Here is a 24,481-nt window from a genome sequence, read left to right as displayed (position 1 = left end):
AGACAAAGAGATCAATGAAGAGACATTTTAGAATGGCAGAGAATGAAAGGGAAGGTAGAGTAGAAACAAAACTGTCACTTAAGCAACATAAAATAGCAAAAGCAAGGATTTTTAGTTAAAAAAAAAAAAAAACAATAGGATGATTCATGAGCTGTTCTCCGCAGCCGGCTTGTAAAAAATATCCATTGTATTTTTCAACTCAAGAGAATAAATCATATTGATAAATTCACATGACAACCTCCACTGCTTAACGAGTGACATCATGACTTGGAATCTTCACGGGCCACACCCCTTCTACTCAAAGAATCGAGAAACAGTTGAATAAAAGTTAACAATTGTGCATTTTGGAATGGGAAAAAAAAAACGTGCTGCCTCCACATTCATAAATTACAGCACATTTTGGGAGTACTTGAGGACAATCAAGCTGGAAGATGGCCAGAATTGGATAGAGAAGTTGAAGACAAGGAGGAGACAGAGAGACAAAGATCTGTTAGAAACGGACATGATTAGGCAAGCGTCTCATCTCACAAAAAGCATGCTGAACACACACACACAGACGCACACAGACAGACTGTATTGAGCATGCATAATACAAACAAAGTGCAATTCGGCTGCATCATACATCTGTCAATCAATCAATAGTCACTGATAACTCCTGCATTAGCAATAACATGATGACGCCATTCCAAAAGCAGCAAAGAGCCCACACTGAGGACTTCAGTGCTATAAAGTGAGCTTATTACAAGGGATAATCCCTCGCTTTAAAGTCATAGAGGCAGCACCTCATGATTCTTCTCCATTATCCTGAGTTTGTGAGAGTCGTGAGGTTCCATTTTTTATTAGTGCAGACAACCTTAGTCCCCCGTTCTCTGTGCAGGGGACACTGGATGTCACGGGCCGGCTGGCTGGCTGGAAAAATTTGGCACAGCCAGAGAGATTACAGCGCTATCTGTACAACTTCTACACTAGAGCATATAGAGTCATTCAGGACGGTCGCCGGGTTGACATTTACATTGCGGCTCCATCCCATTTGGCTCAAGGACATAGCTTTCATTAGTCACTGTATTAAGGCGAAACATATCCCCTCAATGCCCGAGAATGGGAATGAATAGGATTGATTCCAAATGTCAGTAGAAGCATGTCAGAGTGTTTGGTGGCGATAGCCACAGTTGAGACAAGTGTTATGAGCATAGGGGGGAATTACACAAATGTGTGCTTATTTGGGACAGTGGAGGCAGACTGTGACACCAGATCACCATACGGTCTCTTATTGGACATGATACACTACACGTTGTCATTATTATAGTATGTCCGTCAAGTGCTTCTTTTCACATGCAAGTGTAGATAAACTGTGGAGAGAATGACCTCTAAAAAGTATGTTTGAGGTCAAGTATATTGCCTTGATTGCTGCTCTGTTCAGGTTCTTGCTGCAGGGCTGATGATGCTGATGAGTATTTGGTTTGCTTTATCTGTGTTTCCTTTTGAACAGCTTTGTGGGTAACCGTGATGTCATACTATTTGATGCTATACGATAGTGGGGGTCACACGGTGGCCTCGTGGTTTGCATGTTAACCACACAGTCAGCATATCTGGGTTTTAATCACTGTGTAGAGTTCTCATATTCTTACCGTGCGTCTGTGAGTTTTTTTCCAGGTACAGTTGGTACCTTGAGTAACGTCTGCTCCATGTTAGTGTATTTTTTGGTTGACATGCAAAATTTCAGCAAAAAATTAGATTGGCTTATGTTAAGTGTCCAAAATACCATCTGGTTTGTTTACACAGCAATCTTGGATCATGTGTCCAAGTTGACATCTCGCTATACTTGACACGTGATTGCGCAATGCATTTTAGAGCAACAGCGTTTGTTCACAACGGAGATACACGACCTAACAAACACATGGACTACACAAAACAGAAAGCCGATGGAACACCCAAATTTTACCGCTTTATGCGGGGGTCTCAAACATGCGGCCCGCGGGCCAAATGTGGCCCGCAGGACACTAGTTTGAGGCCCCCGCCTTGATATGAAAGTTTAATGTTAGTGCGGCCCGCGCAAGTTTGATATGGATGCTGTATGGTATCATGTACCCAGAAAAAATTATTACGTTTGATTAATGTTCATGTTAAAGGTTAAATAACTGTTAATAGTTATCCTCCCTATCCGTGTGGAAGTGGTAAGTTTTTGGCTATTTAAGTTTAAAGGAAATAACTTGAAGGCTACCGTTTAGGTCGCTAGCTCTCTAGTTTGCGAGTTAGCATGTGTCTCAAGACCCTGCAGTTGTGCAATATGTTGTAAATAAAAAGAGTATAAATGTGACTATAGTCGTGTTTTGTCATGTCTACAGGGCTCTAATAATGCTTTGTTCATTTTAATCTGAAAAAAATAATTTGTCTACCCACCAACTATATGTGGTTTCTTATGTTTTTATTATTTGCCGTTTTATTATTATTATTATATTTATTTATTACTGATTGATTGATTTTCTTTATTCTTGATTTGTTTATTTATTTTTCATCTTATTTTGCGCAGAAAATAAAAAATTAAGATATTTGAGAACAGTGGAATGTTCAATGTATCAGAGCTTTTATTGTAGAAAATCGGAACCAAAGCACTGAAAAAGTTTGTATATATTGCTGTTTTTAATAAATGCGTTTTTTATTTTTTTTGAAAACCTGATGCGGCCCAGCCTTGCCCAGACCCTAGCTTCAGTGGCCCCCAGGGTAAATTGAGTTTGAGACCCCTGGCTTAATGAGAAGACCACCATCATTTCTGAGGTATGTAAACAACACACGGCAACACTGAATGACATATTTACACCTTGACACATATGTACTATTCACGTCTAGTGCACGACAACAATGTGCCTGAGGTGCATAATTGACGCTTGGTTATGCATTGTCACCACCACTTTGCAACTGTCAAAACAATTATAACACATACTTAGAGTTATTTCACACCTTTTTGTTAAGTACATAATTCCACATGTGTTCATTCATTGCTTTGTGAATCTACAATGTAAATAGTCATGGAAATAAAGGAAACACATAAATGAGAAGGTGTGTCCAAACTTTTGGCCTGGTTTGTACAATTATACGCAAAACTGTGTAAAAAAATGACACTTATTTGTTCTAATTTGTAATGTCCCTCTGATGTACTCGTTCCTGATCCTATCCATCCTGGTCACTCCCAATGTGAACCTCAGCATTCTCTACTACCTCCAGTTCTGCTTCCTGTCTTTTCCTCAGTGGCACTGTCTTTAGACCAAACAACATGGTTGGTCTCACCACAGTTTTGTATACCTTTCCTTTCATTTTAGCGGAAATTCTTCTACCACACATCATACCTGACATTTTTCTCCATCTGTGCCATCCTGCCTGTACACGCTTCTTCACCTCCTTTTCACAATATCCATTGTTCTGGACTGTTGACCCTAAGTACTAAAAATTCTCCACCTTCTGCATCTCTTTTCCTTGTCACTTCACTTTTCCACGTCCCTCTACAGTACTAAGTTTTAATATAATTATATTAAAGGGGATTTTTTTTTCCTGATTTTTTGGCAGCCCCTGAAGACCATGGCACCTGAGCAATAATTGTACAGAAATTTGAAAATAGTATTGTAATAAGTAGTAATTCGTTTTAACCGATATCGATATAACGAGACTTTACTGTATATTACTACAATTTTAGTGACATTCCACGGGCCCAAATTTTTGTGTCTTTCAAAGTAATGACATGAGCCTTCTGTCTAGCCCAATTAGCCCTTGAATAAGATTTACCAGCCCAGAAGATAATATCGGTGGTTAATGCTAAAAAACATCTAAAATGGTGCACGTTATGGCAGCGCCTAGCTCCGCCCAGTCCAAATGCAGCACAAAGCTCCGAGCAGCTGCAGCAGCATTGTTGGATGATGAGTCATCACTGGGAGCAGGCTGCCATTTAATAACCCGATATTGCTAATTAACAGGAATAAAGATGGTGACATGAAAAAGAATGCAAGGGTTTATGCTGTCTATGTCGCTGTGGAGCTGAAAATAGAAATGTTTCATACTGTAATAAGTCATGGATCCAACACAAGTGCGGCTTGGTTCAAACCAAACAACATAGCATGGTACAAGTATGCAAGGTTCTCACCGGATGCAACAAGTGCAACACCGGAGCAGATGCAATGTCAGGGTGATGCAATGACACAGAAGAGCAGAGGAGATGGCGAACAAGACAAGACATGTTTAATGGGAGAGCACAGTGGTAACGGGAACACAGTGGGAACGCATGCTCTCGACGTGCAAGTGGTGCTTTCTCTCTCGCTCCTTTCATGCAAACATCACTTCCTTTTTAACCGTCCAATTCTTGAGTCTCCATGACAACAGGGCCATACCATGCAAGAAGGGGAAAAAAAAAACATTGATTGAGGGGAGCTGAAGGCAATACCAAGGGTTCTGCGTACAAGGCCTCACAATGCAGTCAACGCATTCAGCTGCGTGGGCAGAGAGCGGCTTTGGAGAAATTAACTTCATCTGGGAGACGGTTTTAACATCTAAATACAGGGCTTTTCTTTCTTTCTTTACTGTTTCCCTCTGTTTCAACGAGTGAAGCTTTCTGAAACAAAGGAGTAACAAAAGAAAAGAGAGAGCACACCAACCTTCTCGAAGCTCTGGGGGATGGAAGGGGGTTGATGCGGAACACAATGACGTGAGGAGAGAGAACGAGGAAACACAGAGAGAATAAAAACGGCCAGCGAAAGCCACACACCACTCTCTCCCACACACACACACAAACACACACACACACACACAATCGAGAGGCTAGAATCGTTAGAATTAGTTCAACAGGGATCATGTGGATGCACAATGGTGCCATTAATGTAAAATTCCAAATATCCAAAATGTGTTTTAAATGATCTATTCAATCAAAATTGTTGTCTTTAACAGGTCAAATAGCCCCAGGTACAAAAACTGCAGTTACGTACCAAAGTATTTGGTCACTGACGCTTTTGATAATGTTGCCTTCAAACACTACCAAGACATAGAGTATCAACATGTGATTAAAGTATAGACATTTCCGACACGAAAATATGGGATTTGCCATTTAGGAATTACAACTGCTATTCAGGCAACTGAGATGATTATTAATACAGCCATGACCATGCAGTCAGTGGTTATTTTGAAAATGTTGTCAATTATCCAAATCATATAATAATAATAATAATAATAATAATAAATTTTATTTGTATAGCTCTTTTCAAAATACTCAAAGACACTTTACAGAAGAATGGCGTTGAATAAAGCAAGTAAACAGAATAGAAGACACACCAAAATACAACATTCATTGGTTATTGAGATACTCTGCATAAAATATTCCTAAATCAATATAATAATAATTAATATTATAATAATTCCCTCCCTCGTGGTCCCTCGCAACAATGCGGTTCATATTTTGCAGAATTTTTTAAAACAGCGTATCAACATGTGTTGTGTGTGTTGTGTTCTACATCCTCATTGACTAAGAACCCACGTGTTGTGTTGTGTTTGTGCCCTGACCGGGTAATGGAGAACCCCATGCATTATGTTCTGCATTCTGATTTGCTTGCCAAATTTACATAAATGCTTGATGCTAGCATTGTGATGTTGAAGTACAGTAAGTTTTATCCCCGAAACTTTCTGCATTGCCAAAAGAAAACCCAAAGAAGAAGTACATACTGTACATGGGAAAATATGACCACAGGAGCAATATGCCTTAACAAGGATACAAAAACGCTACAGTACAGCGGAACGGCACCAGGACGACATGTGAGTCACTTAATTTCTTGTGTCCAAATTCATAAAATTCACTTATTGCGGGCTATTTTAGGAATCTATCCTCCGTGATAAATGAGGGAACACTATATTGCCATATTTGTGTGAAAGCTTTACACTTGAATCACATATTGATATGTCATATCCATCATTGTGGTGGTAGAGTCAAAGTCATAAAATGACTGTCTTTCCCCAAATACTTCTGGTCCTAACTGTTTTTTCGAGGACAGATCAGTGACGTCTCCATGCAGTTAAACCGTGGTATGTTTGCAAACACACCTCGATTTCAGGTGGACTTGTTAAGGTGGAAAATACCAAACAAGATCAACACATACTGCAGACAATGAGTTGGTTAGTATAATACTTGTTGAAAGAGCACGGTAATGGAAAAGAAACGTGCACCCAAGGAGAGGTGATTTCAGTGTGTTGTCTTTGTACGTGTGTGTGTGTGTGTCTTTGGTGGTGGTGTGTTGTGTGTTCAGGCCCTACCTCGTACGTAAAGGTTGGCTGGCGAAGAGTAGCGCACCCCTTGAGAATTGGTGGCCACGCACTCGTACTTCCCTTGGTCTGTTTCCTCGCTGTTCTCGATCTGTAACGCTCCTGCAGGGAAGAAGAAAGATTTCAAGTTGAGTCATTTTTTTTTTTTCTACCGGCATTCGTCTGTCTGTCTTTTAGATCATGTGTTTCTTTTTTCCGGTATATTGTACATTGAGACCCTGGGGTGTCCTCACTTGGAAGCCATCAAAGTCTGCTTTGTTGCTTTTTTTTTTTTTTATAAAATCCAAGCCAACCTCGTCCATCCTCCTTAAAAAGCAAACATAAATGGTGACAAATTCAAAATAAATACACGTCAAAAAGATTACTTTTTGTAAACTGTTTATTGGTCGTCCCCTTTCATGAGTTAGTATTTCCTGAGTGTGTTTGTTCATGCAGTTCAGTGTCACACAGCCCGCGGTGCCCCACAGCAACGACCCGACGATGCTCTTCAACTCTTCCACTTGTCTTTTTTATTTCCTCAATTTTCATCCTCCTACTTCCCATGTCTCCCTAAACTAAAAGTGTTCACAGCATTTGTCAGGTGTTCTTTTCTTCCTTAAGGGTTCTATTCTTGCTGCTGTATTTGTTCCCTCATGCTAACGGGCCTTTTGAATTACCAGCAGTGATTTTTCTGTTCTTGCAGCCTGCTGTGTCACATTCATCTCATCCGAAACTGACTTTGACATGAAGCCTGAGGAGGAAGTACAAAACCAGGGTTTACATTCTGCTGCATTGCGCTGAGCAAAGACCAAAAAACGTGGCGTAACAATTCAAAATGCATACACACAAACACACACACTTGATTGGTGATGCACACAGACGTGTAGAGCAAAGATACACACACACACACATACACACACACAAACATACAGGCCCGCAGACACAAGATATAGATGATTTCATATTGAGACACATTAAAGGCCTCAGGCTGGTTAAATATATTTCCACTTTATGGCAGGATATCTTCAAGCAGCATGAATGCAGCATGGCTACAGAGATGTCAATTTTAACCTGCTGCCCTAATAAAGGAGGATTTGTCATGTAAACTTCCAGTTTACAGCTTTTAAAAGGTTGATTTGGTTTATTCATTTATTTAGATGTTGGGTGGGATGTTCCTATTTTAATGTGTAGTTCATTCACTCATTCATTTTCTACTGCTTTTCCTCACGAGGGTCGCGGGTTGTGCTGGAGCCTATCCCAGCTGTCTTTGGGCGACACCCTGGACTGGTGGCCGGCCAATCACAGGGCACATATAGACAAACAACCATTCACACTCACATTCATACCTATGGACAATTTGGAGTCACCAATTAACCTAGCATGTTTTTGGAATGTGGGAGGAAACCGGAGTACCCGGAGAAAACCCACACATGCACGGGGAGAACATGCAAACTCCACACGGAGATGGCCGAGAGTGGAATTGAACCCTGGTCTCCTAGCTGTGAGGTCTGCGCGCTAACCACTCGACCGCCATTACTATTATTTTTATCACATTGAATATTTCCTCATAAATGCTACATATTATGATAAGCTCAAACAATTACATTAAATATTTTTTATGTTTATGTTTCATTCTACACAGATTGTTCACATTAAATGGTGTGGTTATTATTAATTAAAACATTTTATATTTTTTCTGAACAAATTGTACAGTAAGATTACTAATGTATAGTAAAATTATTATTGAGTAGGATTTCTTCTGAGGATTTGTGGTACTTTATTATCTTTTTGATTAACAACTTTTTAAATTGATTGTGTGATTAAATACATTAATAGATTAATAATATGTAACCATACAATAATATAAATAATATTAGATTATGTGCTTGAGAGTAATATAATGCCTGGAATAGTAGAACATTTTAATATAATATCCATCCACCCATCCATTTTCTACCGCTTATACTCACGAGGGTTGCTGGTATGCTGGAGCCTATCCCAGCTGTCTTCAGGCGAGAGACGGGGTACGCCCTGGACTGGTCGCCATGCAACCAATCACAGGGCACATATAGACAAACAACCATTCACACTCACATTCATACCTATGGACAATTTGGAGTCGCCAATTAACCTAGCATGTTTTTGGAATGTGGGAGGAAACCGGATAAAAACCACACATGCATGCACGGGAAGAACATACAAACTCCACACAGAGATCCCCGAGCGGGGAATTGAATCCGGGTCTCCTAGCTGTGTGGCCTGTATGCTAACCACTCATCCACCATGCAGCCTTTAATATAATATAATATTCTATTCTTCTCATTATAATTAGTATTAAATTTAAGTGAGAATCCACACTGATGACATCATAAAAACTAATAAATGGTCATAGATGGCCATAATGAAACCCGTCTGACAACTTTTGATATGATATAAAAGACCCGAATGACACTGTACCTCCTTTTCACCCTGAAAATACTCAATGGCAGCCATTCCCTAGTTTGGCAGGATGACAATGGCTTAAGCCTTGGTGGAGGTAAGTGCTCTCTGAGTGCTCCTGTTAAAATTTGTGATCCAGAACCAAGTGCAGCAATGACCAATAAAATGACGATTCCCATCTTCTCTGGAAATATGCCTCCTTCTCTCTTATAACCGACTTCCAAAAGCATTCCAAATGATTAAGAATGCATCGTGAAGATGTGGCTACGCTAATGAAATAATACATATTTTAGGACAATAATGTGAGTGCATTACACAGTGACGTGAAACAGCTGCATAATGTTGTTTTAATGAAGACTATTTGGTGAGTTCCTTTTCAATGAAATGTAGTGCAGTTCTGCTCTATCGAGTGGATGAGCAGACTATCATACAAATTAAAATCTAATGGTGAACATAATGTAATTTCCACTTACTTCAAACCACTACATGCACAGGATGTGTTATCCTAACGACAAAAACAGATTGCATCAATTAAAAAAGAAAGACCAAATGGTCTCTAAAAGGTTCTACAGAGAGCAGTTTGTGTGTGTTTTTTTTGTGCATCCTTCTCCGAGGGAGATAACGTTTGATTTGTTTCCCACATCTTGGGCTCAACTTTGAGAGCTGCGGTTCAGCAAGCTAAATATGTCACCTCACTGTTGTTGGTTTTTTTTTCACACACACATCATAGCGCTCCTGTTTTTCTCTGTCTTTGCTCATTGCTCACCATGCTGGGAAAGATGGCGATGAACAAGATTAGGATATCAGCTTTCCTATAGACTAGTCAGACAGAGCTTAACAATTCAAACCCTATTATTAACCTCCACACATATATATATATATATATATATATATATATATATATAAAACATGGCAAACAGATGTGATGAATGTTGTCAGTTAAGATGAAGTGAAAAAGAGAAAGTGAGGGAAAGAGATGGAGTGCTGCTAAAAGAGCCAGAGTGAGATATGATCTGTGTAAAGTGAGCTGCAGGAAAATGGTGGAGAAGGTGTATCATGTCTTGTCTGTCAGGCTGAAACAACAACGGATATGGCTAACCTGATAGCTGCACCAGGTCAACAGGGAGTCCGCTGAGGTGGGATGCTACCATCCATCAATAGGAAAATATTAACTTTAAACCTTCTGGAGGCCTTCATTTTTGTATCTATAATACAAATACTCCATAAAAATTCCATGCATCCATTTTCTATGCTGCTTATTCTCACTACGGTTGCAGGGGTGTGCTGCAGCCTATCCCAGCCGGCTTCAGAGAGGCGGGATACACCCTGGACTGGTCTCCAGCCAACCACAGGGTGTTTTTCAAAAATGTATTAATAGAAGATTGTTATTTCGTGGTTGACTATGGCCCATTACTAGTCAAAAAATATTGAAAGATAAGTCATGTGTAGGGCGGCACGGTGTTCGAGTGGTTAGCGCGCAGACCTCGGCTAGGAGACCAGGGTTCAATTCCACCCTCGGCCATCTCTGTGTGGAGTTTGCATGTTCTCCCCGTGCATGCGTGGGTTTTCTCCGGGTACTCCGGTTTCCTCCCACATTCCAAAAACATGCTAGGTTAATTGGTGACTCCAAATTGTCCATAGGTATGAATGTGAGTGTGAATGGTTGTTTGTCTATATGTGCCCTGTGATTGGCTGGCAACCAGTCCAGGGTGTACCCCGCCTCTCGCCCCAAGACAGCTGGGATAGGCTCCAGCACCCCTGAATGAAGTCATGTGTAGCATTGTGGTCATTAGATATCAGTGATGACTGCATGGATAAGCCATGGCACGTCTGACACGAGTTCTCCCATTCAGTGTGGAAGTGGTAGGTTTATGGCTTCTTATTTTGCCCATCTTTCTCACTCAGTTTGAAACCCTTTCTGAAGTTGAGAAGAAATAAATTGAAGCATGCTGTGCTTAAAGACGTAGCTTCCTCATTACTGTTGAGCAATGTGTTGTAAACAAAGAATATGAGTGTAAAGGTGACTAAAGGGGTGTTATTTCATATGTGCAGGGGTCTAATAATGGTAAAAACTGTATTTAGAAAGTCATAAACAATTTAATAATATTAAATCCTACTTCATGGAAATTCACTTAATCGGTATTAAGGCGATGAATAATTCTGGACATGGAACCTTTTGTAAAATGATGAAAATAGCAAACCTTCTTTTGAATTCATGCCTCTTTTTGGGTTGCTGAGAAGGTTGAATCATTGTCCATGTAATTTAGTAACTAAAGGGAATAAAAAAAGTCTCTCAGATCATGACTTATTTCAAATCTTTCTGTATTTCTTTTTTGCCAACCCCCTTTGAGCAAGCAGCATTCTTACGTAGGGCAGGTCTATCTATTACCCAGCAGTCAACCTCCGGGGCCATATTGCAGGCCATCTGCTGGCTAGGCTGTGGGTCTCGGAGGCTGGGAATTGTGCTTAGGTAAACTCTACCACTCTCCCTCTCGTATGTCACACATTGACAGATAGCTTGTCGTGCTTAAACCTCATTCACATCTGAACTACACGGGAAGGCAAATGGGAGAAGAAACAATAAAGAGAGAGAGAGAGATGGAGGTATGAAGTCCGGAAAAGTTCAACTCTCCATTGCGAGATGTGTTGCCATATGTTTCCTCCAGCAGGATTGGATGTGTATGTTTCTACAAACTCATTAAGGGTGAACAGTAAGACACATATGCACCCTCAGAAGTATATATTTTTGTATTATACTCAGAGGTACAGAAGTGAGACCCGGGTTCGAGTCCCTTGGATCCCATCCCATGGATATTGGATGTTAGCATCCAACTTGGCTTTTCAGTTAACAAAAATGAAAAAAAATAACATTAAAATTTCGCCTTGGTTTGAATGCATTTTCATGGCGCTGCACAGTGACCGAGTGGTTAGCGCACAGTCCACACAGATGGGTTTGATTCCCCCCTCGGCCATCTCTGTGTGGAGTTTGTATGTTCTCTCCATGCATGCGTGCGTTTTCTCCGGGTACTCCGGTTTCCTCCCACATTCCAAAAACATGCTAGGTTAATTGGCGACTCCAAATTGTCCATAGGTATGAATGTGAGTGTGAATGGTTGTTTGTCTATATGTGCCCTGTGATTGGCTAGCGACCAGTCCAGGGTGTACCCCGCCTCTCGCCTGAAGACAGCTGGGATAGGCTCCAGCACCCCCGCGACCCTTGTGAGGGAAGAGCGGTAGAAAATGAATGAATGAATTATAAATATTTAGGCTGCACGGTGGGTCGACTGGTTAGTGTGCAGGCCTCACAGCTTGGAGACCCAAGTTCGATTCCACCCTCGTCCGTCTCTGTGTAGAGTTTGCATGTTCTCCCCGTGCATCTATATGTGCCCTGTGATTGGCCGGCCACCAGTCCAGGGTGTACCCTGCCTCTCGCCTGAAGACAGCTGGGATAGGCTCTAGCACCCCCACAACCCTTGTGTGGATAAGCGATAGAATATGGATGGATGGATGGATGTGTGCATTTCTTTCCAAAATCATTTTTCAACCTCACTTATATCAGCTACAGGAATACAAAAATACAAAAGGAAAGAAAAAAAACAACAACAAAGAAAGGGCCAGGGAAGAAAAACAACATTTGTGTCCCTGAACACACCCCTGGCTGCGCTCCAATAAGAGCTGGCAGCCGTCTACAAAATCAGAGGCAGCGCTCGGAAGGTGCCCCCATTTAAGCAATCTTAAAGGAGCATCATCCACATCGTGTCTCGTCGCTATTTTGCACCTCCTCGCTCAGGTGTAATTGATTTCCTCGCAGGCGTCTCACTGCAGCGTTTGGTTCATTATACAGTGCATTTTGTTGCTCAGCTCTGTGGCGCTTTTGTGGAGTTGAAATCCCATTAAACCACACACACAAGTCTGTTACAGTGCAATTTATCTTGATGCTGTTTCATTGGCCCAACACCATGCACTGGTGAATGAATGTCATGTCTGGGTGACACCGCAAAAAGGACCAAAACAACTATTGGCAAAGAAGAGGTGACTGGATGATTAAGTACAAAAAATGTACTGGAAAAAGCAAAGAACTGCTGCAGACAACAGCGTCGACTCTACAAAGCAGTGACTTGGCTGCAATTTGTAAAAAAATATAATAAAACATGCATTGATATCATCTTTGACCCCATATAATAAATGACTACGAAATTAAAAATTTAAAAAATTACATTGTTGAGCACTCGGCCATCTCTGTGTGGAGTTTGCATGTTCTCCCCGTGCATGTGTGGGTTTTCTCCGGGTACTCCGGTTTCCTCCCACATTCCAAAAACATGCTAGGTTAATTGGCATGACTCCAATTTATCCATAGGTATGAATGTGAGTGTGAATGGTTGTTTGTCTATATGTGCCCTGTGATTGGCTGGCCACCAGTCCAGGGTGTACCCCGCCTCTCGCCCAAAGACAGCTGGGATAGGCTCCAGCATACCAGCGACCCTCGTGAGGATAAGCGGTAGAAATTGGATGGATCGACATGGTCGTGGGGGTTACCATAGTAACCCTGACCAATAAATATAAATGCCTCATTTCGGTGCAAAATCAATGCTAAATGAATAAATGCTACCTCTTCACACCAACACACAATGATTCCTCATTATCCACCAACCATGAGCAAGGTGCATTCACGAACACAGCATGTCTGGATGTTTTACTTAAACTTCTGTATGCAACAGGTTTCTTATGTCATATTCTTACATATATATGCTCTTGCTGTGTTTGTCCCAAACATTGAGATAGGTCAGCTGTTGCAGACATTTTAGGATTTTTTTAGAGCTACAGTCGTACAAATGAAAATTGCAGACCAAAGGTTGAACAAGGGCAGAAGTCCTCGGCGGAGGATGTTGGCGGACAACAGTGAGATAGCGAGACTGGCGTTGGAGGGAACACGGGCTTGAGCTACAGCAAAATGGTTTCGCCTCACCGTGACTTTCACTATCTCTGAGGACAAGCCGAGGGAAAATAGCTGAGGAATGTTTGTTTGCTTATTCCAGGAGAAGGAGAAACTGTGTGGTCTCACAAAGAAAGCTGAGCAAACTGTCTTTAGTGCAAATTGCTCATCCCTCAATCCATCCTTCATTTCTGAATGCAAACGTTCTTTCATCCTTTTGGTAGAATGAGTATAGAGCATGAGTATACATAACAAGAACATCAGCAAAAAAGAGAAGCCTCCTGTGTGAGGATGGCCGACAAAGAAGATGACAAAAAAAAAAAAAACACCTAAACTAAGTTCACTTATGTTTAAAGGCAAAATAAATATTATTTCATTCCCTGCAATGAGAGAATAAACAGTCTTGGGTAAGCTGAAAACACAACCACAAAATGTGCTCCAGAAAATCATTTTTCTGGGAGTAAGGGAAGCCCCAGCTGGATCATACTCTCTGAAGGGAAGCTCACTGGGTCACACTTTGAAAAGCATGGATCTGAAGACTCTTTGACACATGTTGAAATCCACATTCTATAGTTAAACTAGTTAGATGCCCGTTTAAGGGGAAGTCTCAAATGTTGATTAAAAAACAGCTTTTTCCCCCCATAGCGCCAGAATCGAGCAAATTCATGAAATTGGCTCTGAAAAAGGTTGTAAATCCCCACAGCGTCAGAGAGGAGCATGTAATCTCTCAATCATAATCACAAAGCATGATAATCACCAAATTTAGAGCAACAGGGATTTTATATGATAGCAATGCAGTGTTTGCTTGCTTTTTGGAACACTGAAGAAGCTGGATCGAAAATGTCATCCAAATTCTCACCCGATCTTAGTTGTTTGATGCGACCTTGGCTGGAGCCGGGTTCAACGGGCAGGAAGTCCTTGAACCAGGAGATCTCTGGGTCGGGGATTCCGCTGGCGGCACACAGCATGGTGGCTGTCCTTGTGCGCTCCACCACCTTCAGCTGGGGGCCCATGTCGATACTTGGAAATCCAAATGGCAGCAGGTCCTCTGCAAAGATGCACAAGATACATGAATGAGAACACTGCTAACCAATCAAAAAAGAAGTCACAAATAATAAAGAAAAACTGTTTCTTTATTAGGGTGGCACGGCGGCCGAGTGGTTAGCGACCAGGGTTCAATTCCACCCTCTGTGTGGAGTTTGCATGTTTGCATGCGTGGGTTTTCTCCGGGTACTCCGGTTTCCTCCCACATTCCAAAAACATGCTAGGTTAATTGGCCACTCCAAATTTTCCATGAATGTGAGTGTGAATGGTTGTTTGTCTATATGTGCCCTGTGATTGGCTGGTGACCAGTCCAGGGTGTACCCCGCCTCTCGCCGGAAGTCAGCTGGGATAGGCTCCAGTGTGAGCAGTCGCAAATAACTCATTGGGTATGAATAATTGAAAATAGTCAATTTGGTACACAATATTATGTTTGTCTTTTCATGGATTCCTCTTAAATGATCATTCATTCATTTTCTACCACTTATTCTCACAAGGGTTGTGGGCATGCTGGAGCCTATCCCAGCTGTCATCGGTCAAGAGGCGAGGTACACTCTGGACTGGTCGCCAGCCAATCACAGTCGAAACTGGAGTACCCGGAGAAAACCCATGAAACTCCACACAGAGACGCCTGAGGTGGGTATCGAACCCGGTCTCCTAGCTGTGTGGCCTGCGCACCAACCACTCACCACCGTGCAGCCCTTAAACCAGGGGTCTCAAACACATGGCCGTTGGCCCAAATGTGGCCCGCAGGAGACTAGTTTGAGGCCCCCGCCTTGATATGAAAGTTTAATGTTAGTGCGGCGCACGCATGTTTGATATGGATGCTGTATGGTATCATGTACCCAGAAATAATTATTACGTTTGATTAATGTTCATGTTAAAGGTTAAATAACTGTTAATAGTTATCCTCCCTATCCGTGTGGAAGTGGTAAGTTTTTGGCTATTTAAGTTTAAAGGAAATAACTTGAAGGCTACCGTTTAGGTCGCTAGCTCTCTAGTTTGCGAGTTAGCATGTGTCTCAAGACCCTGCAGTTGCGCAATATGTTGTAAATAAAAAGAGTATAAATGTGACTATAGTCGTGTTTTGTCATGTCTACAGGGCTCTAATAATGCTTTGTTCATTTTAATCTGAAAAAAATAATTTGTCGACCCACCAACTATATGTGGTTTCTTAAGTTTTTATTATTTGCTGTTTTATTATTATTATTATATTTATTTATTTATTACTGATTGATTGATTTTCTTTATTCTTGATTTGTTTATTTATTTTATCAGAAAAATAAAAATTAAGATATTTGAGAACAGTGGAATGTTTTATCAGAGCTTTTATTGTAGAAAATCGGAACCAAAGCACTGAAAAAGTTTGTATATTTTTCTGTTTTTAATAAATGCGTTTTTTTTTTTTTTTGAAAACCTGATGCAGCCCAGCCTTGCCCAGACCCTAGCTCCAGTGGCCCCCAGGTAAATTGAGTTTGATACCCCTGCCTTAAACAATCATGAAACTGCATTAACTGTCATTGTGCAGATGTTTATGGTTACTTAAGCTGACCAATCGGTGGCTGGGAATTAACAATCAATCAATGATTAGCGGTTGTTGTGGAAGTCGACACAATGCATGGACGTTCTTAACAAGTCTAGCTGTTTTTTCCAAGCATAAACGTGTCAAAGTGTGCTGGGTCAAATCCAGCCATGCTTGAATCCTTCCTTGTCTCCGTCAGTGGAGAAACATAAGACTTCCACATAAACGCGGTGATGTGAGAGCCACTGCCCCCCAAAACACCCCCAATTCCATCCCCTCAGCCCCGCCTTTCACATCTGCAGCGGTTTGAAAGAGAAGAAAGAAGCAAAGACAGCGGGGCCACTATATCCTTCCTCATTAAAACCACCGTTTTTTTTCTCCTCAGCTAGCTAGTCATTAGGTGATTTAGTAGGCGGCCAGACACACAGCAAGGTTCGCTGTGTTTCTGACAGGCCGTCACTACAGGAGGATAAACATACCGCCCAATCAGCATGAGAGTTACTGAAAAGACTCACACTAGTGCACACACACAACACGGCATACTCCCTGCCGATAAACACAAGTATATTGCGGAGGTGGCATTGAACTGTGTGCCTTTCCCAGTGTGGTTTTGTGTCTTTGTAATGATTCCTGTCTAATAACTATGCAGAGACCTGCTCAGAAACAGCAGCAGCAATTAGAAGCCAAGATCAAGAGGAGGGGCAGGGCAGCGAGGGTAATAAGGACTTGTTAGCAGTAATTGTTTAAATGCAGCGACTATTAGAGAGGCAGATCTGGGATGTGTCGACATGCTCCTGGATATGTCTGCTTTTATTGTGGGGCCACGGACAGGTCTGTGCACGTTGTGCGTGCAGCTTCACTAAATTAGCTCAATTATTGCGATTACGTACACGACCAATTGGAATATTTTGACATCATAGTGTGAGAAAAAGGGGCTATTATTTCATTGTTTAATAAATTGTTTATTTATTTATTTATGCATTCTTGTTCCTTGTCTTTCCTTTTTTGGAACAATTTGTTCATGATTTGTTCATGTATCACAAAAACAGTGGTTAAAAAAATATATACAGTAAAGTGTCGTTATATCGATATTCTCGGGAGTCGGAAAAAATACCGATATAACCGGACTATCCATATATCCGATCCTGCGCCGAACTGCATTAAAAGTGGACGGATCTTTGATATGGCATGTAATTTTCTCCTTGAGTTCATGGATTGCGTATCTAGCATGCTTTTGTACTACAATAATTTTTTTACTACAGTAAATAAAAATAAACTTACGCTGTAGTGATTACCGGTTACCGGGACATCATTCACCCCGGTGTTGCCACCCGGAGGGGTAGGCGCGAGGGACGGGTGTTTTCCGCTGTGTGTGCTGCACTCTGGTGGTGGAAGTGTGAAAAATAAAGTTGACTGGAAGCAGCCGTTGGCCGTGTTCTTTTTTGGTATTGAAATCCTTAAGCAAAGATTGATTTAAGCTGCTTTTGTATCGATATAAGCAGACCAAATTGGCTGGCGGGAGATGAAAAGGGCATCCTAGTAACCGGATTATCATAATAACCGTGTATCGTACTAACTGAGCTAATTATATCATAAAAGACTAGAAATTTGCCGGGAAATGAAAATAGTATCGTAATAAGTAGTAATTCGTTTTAACCGATATCGATATAACGAGACTTTACTGTAATAATGAAATGACCCATTGCCTGTGAATGCACCTCATGTTTTTGTCTGTAGTATTGGTGAATGCCATGTTTCTGGGTGACTGTCAAGCTTAATGGGAGAGGAACATAGAGTGGGGACTGAATGTCCCATCATATCTGCTGGAGAAGAGTGTTCAGGAAGAGACAGCATCTCAGCCTTGCATTGAAAACAGTCCCTTAAAATATTATATATATATATATATATATATATATATATATATATATATATATATATATATATATATATAAACCAGTTGATAACCACAAATACTTAAACTTGCTGATATAGTTAATCTTCAAACAGCTAAAATAATGCATAAGGCTAAAAATAACCAATTACCTAAAAATGTCATCCAATACTTCTCTACAAGAGAGGAGAAATATGATCTCAGGGAAGAACTAAATTTGAAACACTTCTATGCTAGGACTACGTTAAAAAGCCATAGCATTTCAGTATGTGGAATCAAACTATGGAATGGATTGAGTAAGCCCCTCAAACAATGCACAACGATGAGCCAATTCAAGAAACAATACAAGCAGTTGATGTTTGCTAAATACAAGGATGAAGAGTCTTGAACCAGTCATGATGTGCTATATATATCACTATATTGACACTTACTATGGTACACATTATGTCATTGGATGCTCATATCACCTCGTACTTAGGTATGCGACAAAAAAACCCCAAAACAAAACAAAAAAAACAAATAAATAAATGAATAAAATTACAAATAAAATAAAGTTTAAAAAAAAACTGAAATTATATTAGGAAAGCAGGAAGTGAACAAATGTAACAGTTACTGATTGTAAAAGTACCAGATGGAGGGGTAGGATTTAATAAGCTTTGCTTCTTCCTACTCCTTTTGGACATGTGGAACTGTGAACTGATTATGGGATGCACTCAATTGTAATCTGATGCATGTTGAAATGAAATAAAACCATTACCATTACCATGCCTTTACGACTCTTTCATTGTGGAATAAAAAAGGACATTCCTCAAAATGTCTGAGGAATGAATTATTGGCTATAATCCCAAACTGTGTGGGTTGGACAAGATTGCACATACAAGTGGTAGTTTCCTCCTTGGGGTGTGTGTGCTCACTCTATAGCTGAGGAGCACAGACCTATGGGAGGGACACAGTTGCTGCCCTCCTTATTGGGCCAATTGAGCCTTTGTCCTGGGAATGTTCAACCAAAGGGATTGTTTCACAGCTGGCCTCTCAGTGCCTCAGTGTCCCCCTGGTGGAATTGAAAGAAGTGGCCAATGACAACAGGGAATGCTTTCTTAGCCTGGATTTGACACTGTATGGTTCACATGACACCATTTTTTTCCTCCCATGCACGTGTCATAGCTTAGATATGTGTCATGGCATGGATTGTACGTCTGTAAATATGAGCCTGTTGCCATGCGATGTATTTATGTCTGTAATCAACACTAGCTTAGAATACACAGTATTGACTTACAATGGATTGGTTTCAGCATCTTTAATGTATATATATGTTTTAAAGTGGCCCAATTATTCTGTATGTGGTTTGTGGTTAACTAAAATTCTCGTTCCTTTGTGTCACACTAAATGTGTTCCCAAGTGGACCTTAATAGCGTTACACATTTGTAGAGGACAAGAAGTGACATCGGTGGTTCAGAGTTAACTTTTTGCTTGTCGTGGGTTATAGTCATGAGAAGCTTGTGTTTTTATTATGATGATTCGGTCATTGTTATTGTGCCTGTTGTGAGATAATTGAAACATTACATCACATTTGGCACTTGTTTCACTGAACAGCAACACCTAGTGGCCACTGTAGAATACTACATTCACAGTTCACAGTATTTTAGTTAATTTATGCTTGATAGGTCTTGATTCAGGCTAAGAATAAGTACAATCTGCGTAAATATGATTAATGTTTAGTAATAACAGGCCTTATTCAACCACAAAACAATCATTTATTACTTCATTACTCATTAATTACTTTGTGAAAAACCACAATAGAGCGAGGGTGTGATGTTCAAACTGTAAAGAATTGAAAATAGTCAATTTGGTACACAATATTATGTTTGTCTTTTCATGGATTCCTCTTAAATGATCATTCATTCATTTTCTACCACTTATTCTCACAAGGGTTGTGGGCATGCTGGAGCCTATCCCAGCTGTCATCGGTCAAGAGGCGAGGTACACTCTGGACTGGTCACCAGCCAATCACAGTCGAAACTGGAGTACCCGGAGAAAACCCATGAAACTCCACACAGAGACGCCTGAGGTGGGTATCAAACCCGGTCTCCTAGCTGTGTGGCCTGCACGCCAACCACTCCCCACCGTGCAGCCCTTAAACCAGGGGTCTCAAACACGCGGCCGTTGGCCCAAATGTGGCCCGCAGGAGACTAGTTTGAGGCCCCCGCCTTGATATGAAAGTTTAATGTTAGTGCGACGCGCGCAAGTTTGATATGGATGCTGTATGGTATCATGTACCCAGAAAAAATTATTACGTTTGATTAATGTTCATGTTAAAGGTTAAATAACTGTTAATAGTTATCCTCCCTATCCGTGTGGAAGTGGTAAGTTTTTGGCTATTTAAGTTTAAAGGAAATAACTTGAAGGCTACCGTTTAGGTCGCTAGCTCTCTAGTTTGCGAGTTAGCATGTGTCTCGAGACCCTGCAGTTGCGCAATATGTTGTAAATAAAAAGAATATAAATGTGACTATAGTCGTGTTTTGTCATGTCTACAGGGCTCTAATAATGCTTTGTTCATTTTAATCTGAAAAAATAATTTGTCGACCCACCAACTATGTGGTTTCTTAAGTTTTTATTATTTGCTGTTTTATTATTATTATTATATTTATTTATTTATTACTGATTGATTGATTTTCTTTATTCTTGATTTGTTTATTTATTTTTCATCTTATTTTGTTTTTATTATGATGATTCGGTCATTGTTATTGTGCCTGTTGTGAGATAATTGAAACATTACATCACATTTGGCACTTGTTTCACTGAACAGCAACACCTAGTGGCCACTGTAGAATACTACATTCACAGTTCACAGTATTTTAGTTAATTTATGCTTGATAGGTCTTGATTCAGGCTAAGAATAAGTACAATCTGCGTAAATATGATTAATGTTTAGTAATAACAGGCCTTATTCAACCACAAAACAATCATTTATTACTTCATTACTCATTAATTACTTTGTGAAAAACCACAATAGAGCGAGGGTGTGATGTTCAAACTGTAAAGAATTGAAAATAGTCAATTTGGTACACAATATTATGTTTGTCTTTTCATGGATTCCTCTTAAATGATCATTCATTCATTTTCTACCACTTATTCTCACAAGGGTTGTGGGCATGCTGGAGCCTATCCCAGCTGTCATCGGTCAAGAGGCGAGGTACACTCTGGACTGGTCGCCAGCCAATCACAGTCGAAACTGGAGTACCCGGAGAAAACCCATGAAACTCCACACAGAGACGCCTGAGGTGGGTATCGAACCCGGTCTCCTAGCTGTGTGGCCTGCACGCCAACCACTCCCCACCGTGCAGCCCTTAAACCAGGGGTCTCAAACACGTGGCCGTTGGCCCAAATGTGGCCCGCAGGAGACTAGTTTGAGGCCCCCGCCTTGATATGAAAGTTTAATGTTAGTGCGGCCCGCGCAAGTTTGATATGGATGCTGTATGGTATCATGTACCCAGAAAAAATTATTACGTTTGATTAATGTTCATGTTAAAGGTTAAATAACTGTTAATAGTTATCCTCCCTATCCGTGTGGAAGTGGTAAGTTTTTGGCTATTTAAGTTTAAAGGAAATAACTTGAAGGCTACCGTTTAGGTCGCTAGCTCTCTAGTTTGCGAGTTAGCATGTGTCTCAAGACCCTGCAGTTGCGCAATATGTTGTAAATAAAAAGAATATAAATGTGACTATAGTCGTGTTTTGTCATGTCTACAGGGCTCTAATAATGCTTTGTTCATTTTAATCTGAAAAAAATAATTTGTCGACCCACCAACTATGTGGTTTCTTAAGTTTTTATTATTTGCTGTTTTATTATTATTATTATATTTATTTATTTATTACTGAATGATTAATTTTCTTTATTCTTGATTTGTTTATTTATTTTTCATCTTATTTTGTTTTTATTATGATGTTATTGTGCCTGTTGTGAGATAATTGAAACATCACATCACATTTGGCACTTGTTTCACTGAACAGCAACACTTAGTGGCCACTGTAGAATACTACATTCACAGTTCACAGTATTTTAGTTAATTTATGCTTGATAGGTCTTGATTCAGGCTAAGAATAAGTACAATCTGCGTAAATATGATTAATGTTTAGTAATAACAGGCCTTATTCAACCACAAAACAATCATTTATTACTTCATTACTCATTAATTACTTTGTGAAAAACCACAATAGAGCGAGGGTGTGATGTTCAAACAAGAGACGACTGAACATGTAAATAGACCGACAAAATGAGATATAGGTACTGAAGTAGAAAGGGACACTTAAACCACAACGTAAATCCAGACCCATACTGGTACCTTCTGGACCCAGACCCAAATGAGTAGAAGACAACTCCAACTTGACATCCATAGTTTATGTTCTGCTGTGCCTTCGCCAAAAAAGTGACTTACGGAATGTGATACACACACCCACTCATGTGCGTTCAGTTTCTGCCACTTTCACATCGACACAAATACACAAATACACAAAGAGGCTCTCCAGTAAATAGGATTAAGCATCTCGATGACAGCCGTCCAGATGGCCAGACACGTAATCAAGCAGCCATCAGTCCTCTGCTTCCTCCTCTCCTTACACTTTTAACCACTATCTCTCTTGCACACACACACTGACACCTCCTCCATACCTGCATCTATAATTACATATTCCACTTTCCGACGGCCGAAAAGCAATTACCAGTGGCAATTTCCTTGCCTGATAAATCAAGCCTACGGGAGCCTCACGATCGGAAGGACAACAGAAGCCGCTGAAATGTTGTAAGCTTTGGAATCCATCCGAAAGGCAGACCGTGGCCATGTCAAGGGTTTGCTTGTTTTCTTTGGCTGATCACCACCTCCAGGCCCCCTGCTACCTAAACACACGACAGACGGGTGCCATCTGCTTCCACTGTTGTGGGGCAGAGAGGCTCAATGGTGATTGGATCTTTCTTTTTTCTTTAACATTCATCAGCTTTGAAGAGCCACATTTAGATAGGAACATCAAGCAGCTGCGGCTGATGCTTGAAGGGAGAAATGACACTATTAGGCACAACTAAAGGAATCTCAGAAGCGAGGCAATCCTGCATAGAGATACGAGATGACTATAAAAATGCAGGCGTAGAGGATCGCCTCTCCCATGTATCCCACGATAGATCAACGCTAATGATCCTTCCGAACTGTCAAAAGAGGGAGGAGGGGACAGGAAGCAGAGGAGGGCTATTGATAGTCAGGTCAGGATGTGAGCTCCCCGAGGTGAAGAATATGCTATGCCTTACATTTGAACCCCTTCGTCCTCCCCCAATCTCACCTTTCTCCTTAGAGAACTCCAATTGTCTTTTTATCATTCCGCCGGCTATGACTGCATGGACTCCCTGGTTGTTAATTACCGCACACCACTGCAGAGGGGTCAGTGTGGGTGCATGTTTGTATTCCGAGCAGGTCTTTACCAATACCACAAATGCTGTGGAACATTTAAATTCAATTTCCACAAAGATGTGCAATTCGGACACAGATTTTCAGGAAAAATTCCCCTCTAAAAGTCACATAAATTATGTTGCATGATACCTCCACATATCTCGACCGAGTGAGCACCTAAAGGATTACTTCATACAGCTGAGCACCAGGGATGGGCATAATAGATTCATTGATTCGCTGACTGTTAAGAATCTCCTTGTTTGGAATTGATTGTTGATTAATTTGGTGCACTACTTGGAGTGTTCTTCAGTTGAGTCTCCACTAGTTTGCTGTCTAAAGAAGCCAACATGAGTCAAATGCTCATGTCTACCACACACACACACACACACACACCTCTGTCCTTGTAGCTCAGTACAAATACAATAAAAATAATCAATAAGTCACCAATAACCAAATCTGGAAATACATCACAAAGTTTAGTGAGTTTAGTATGGTGGCCCAGAAGTGCAAAACACTTTAAAAAAAATGGAAACCACTGACATTTCAGAAGACAAATGAACATTTCAGAAACTCGAAACAAATGATTATTTGTGAAAACACATTAACAAAACACAAAACTAATTACAATCACATAAAATGGAAAGTGATTGCAGCAAAGTGCGGACTGAAAGGAATGAAAGCCGATAACGGTACATCCATCACTTTTCAACATATGAGTGCACAAAATAAAAACATGAAATACTGACATTGGGCTGCACGGTGAAGAAGTGGTTGTCACACAGGCCACACAGCTGGGAGACCCGAGTTTGATTCCTCAGGCAACTCTGTGTGAAGTTTGCATGTTCTCCCCGTGCATGGGTTTTTCCGGGTTTCCTCCCACATACCAAAAACATGCTAGGTTAATTGGCGACTCCAAATTGTCCATAGGTATGAATGTGAGTGTGAATGGTTGT

The 24,481-nt window shown here is 40.7% G+C and overlaps 1 protein-coding gene across 6 annotated transcripts in view; it reads right to left on the bottom strand.

Moving 5' to 3' along the window:
- ptprsb (protein tyrosine phosphatase receptor type Sb) overlaps positions 1-24,481 on the bottom strand; it is a 92,842-nt gene that overhangs the window by 29,650 nt on the left and 38,711 nt on the right. For all 6 annotated transcript variants that reach the window (XM_078791603.1, XM_078791604.1, XM_058069090.2 and 3 more), the window contains exons 5-6: positions 14,502-14,690; positions 6,283-6,393 (exon numbers count right to left, since the gene is read on the bottom strand). In XM_078791603.1, coding sequence (XP_078647729.1) covers positions 6,283-6,393; positions 14,502-14,690 — 300 coding nt within the window. The remainder of the gene's footprint in view (positions 1-6,282; positions 6,394-14,501; positions 14,691-24,481) is intronic.

Source organism: Doryrhamphus excisus, linkage group LG6, assembly GCF_037039965.1.
Source record: "Doryrhamphus excisus strain RoL-2023G ecotype Guam linkage group LG6, RoL_Dexc_Guam_v1.1, whole genome shotgun sequence".
In the NCBI taxonomy this organism is placed as follows: Eukaryota; Metazoa; Chordata; class Actinopteri; order Syngnathiformes; family Syngnathidae; genus Doryrhamphus; species Doryrhamphus excisus.
Note: the sequence above shows the minus strand (reverse complement) of the source record. Positions and strands in the feature narration are given on the sequence as shown.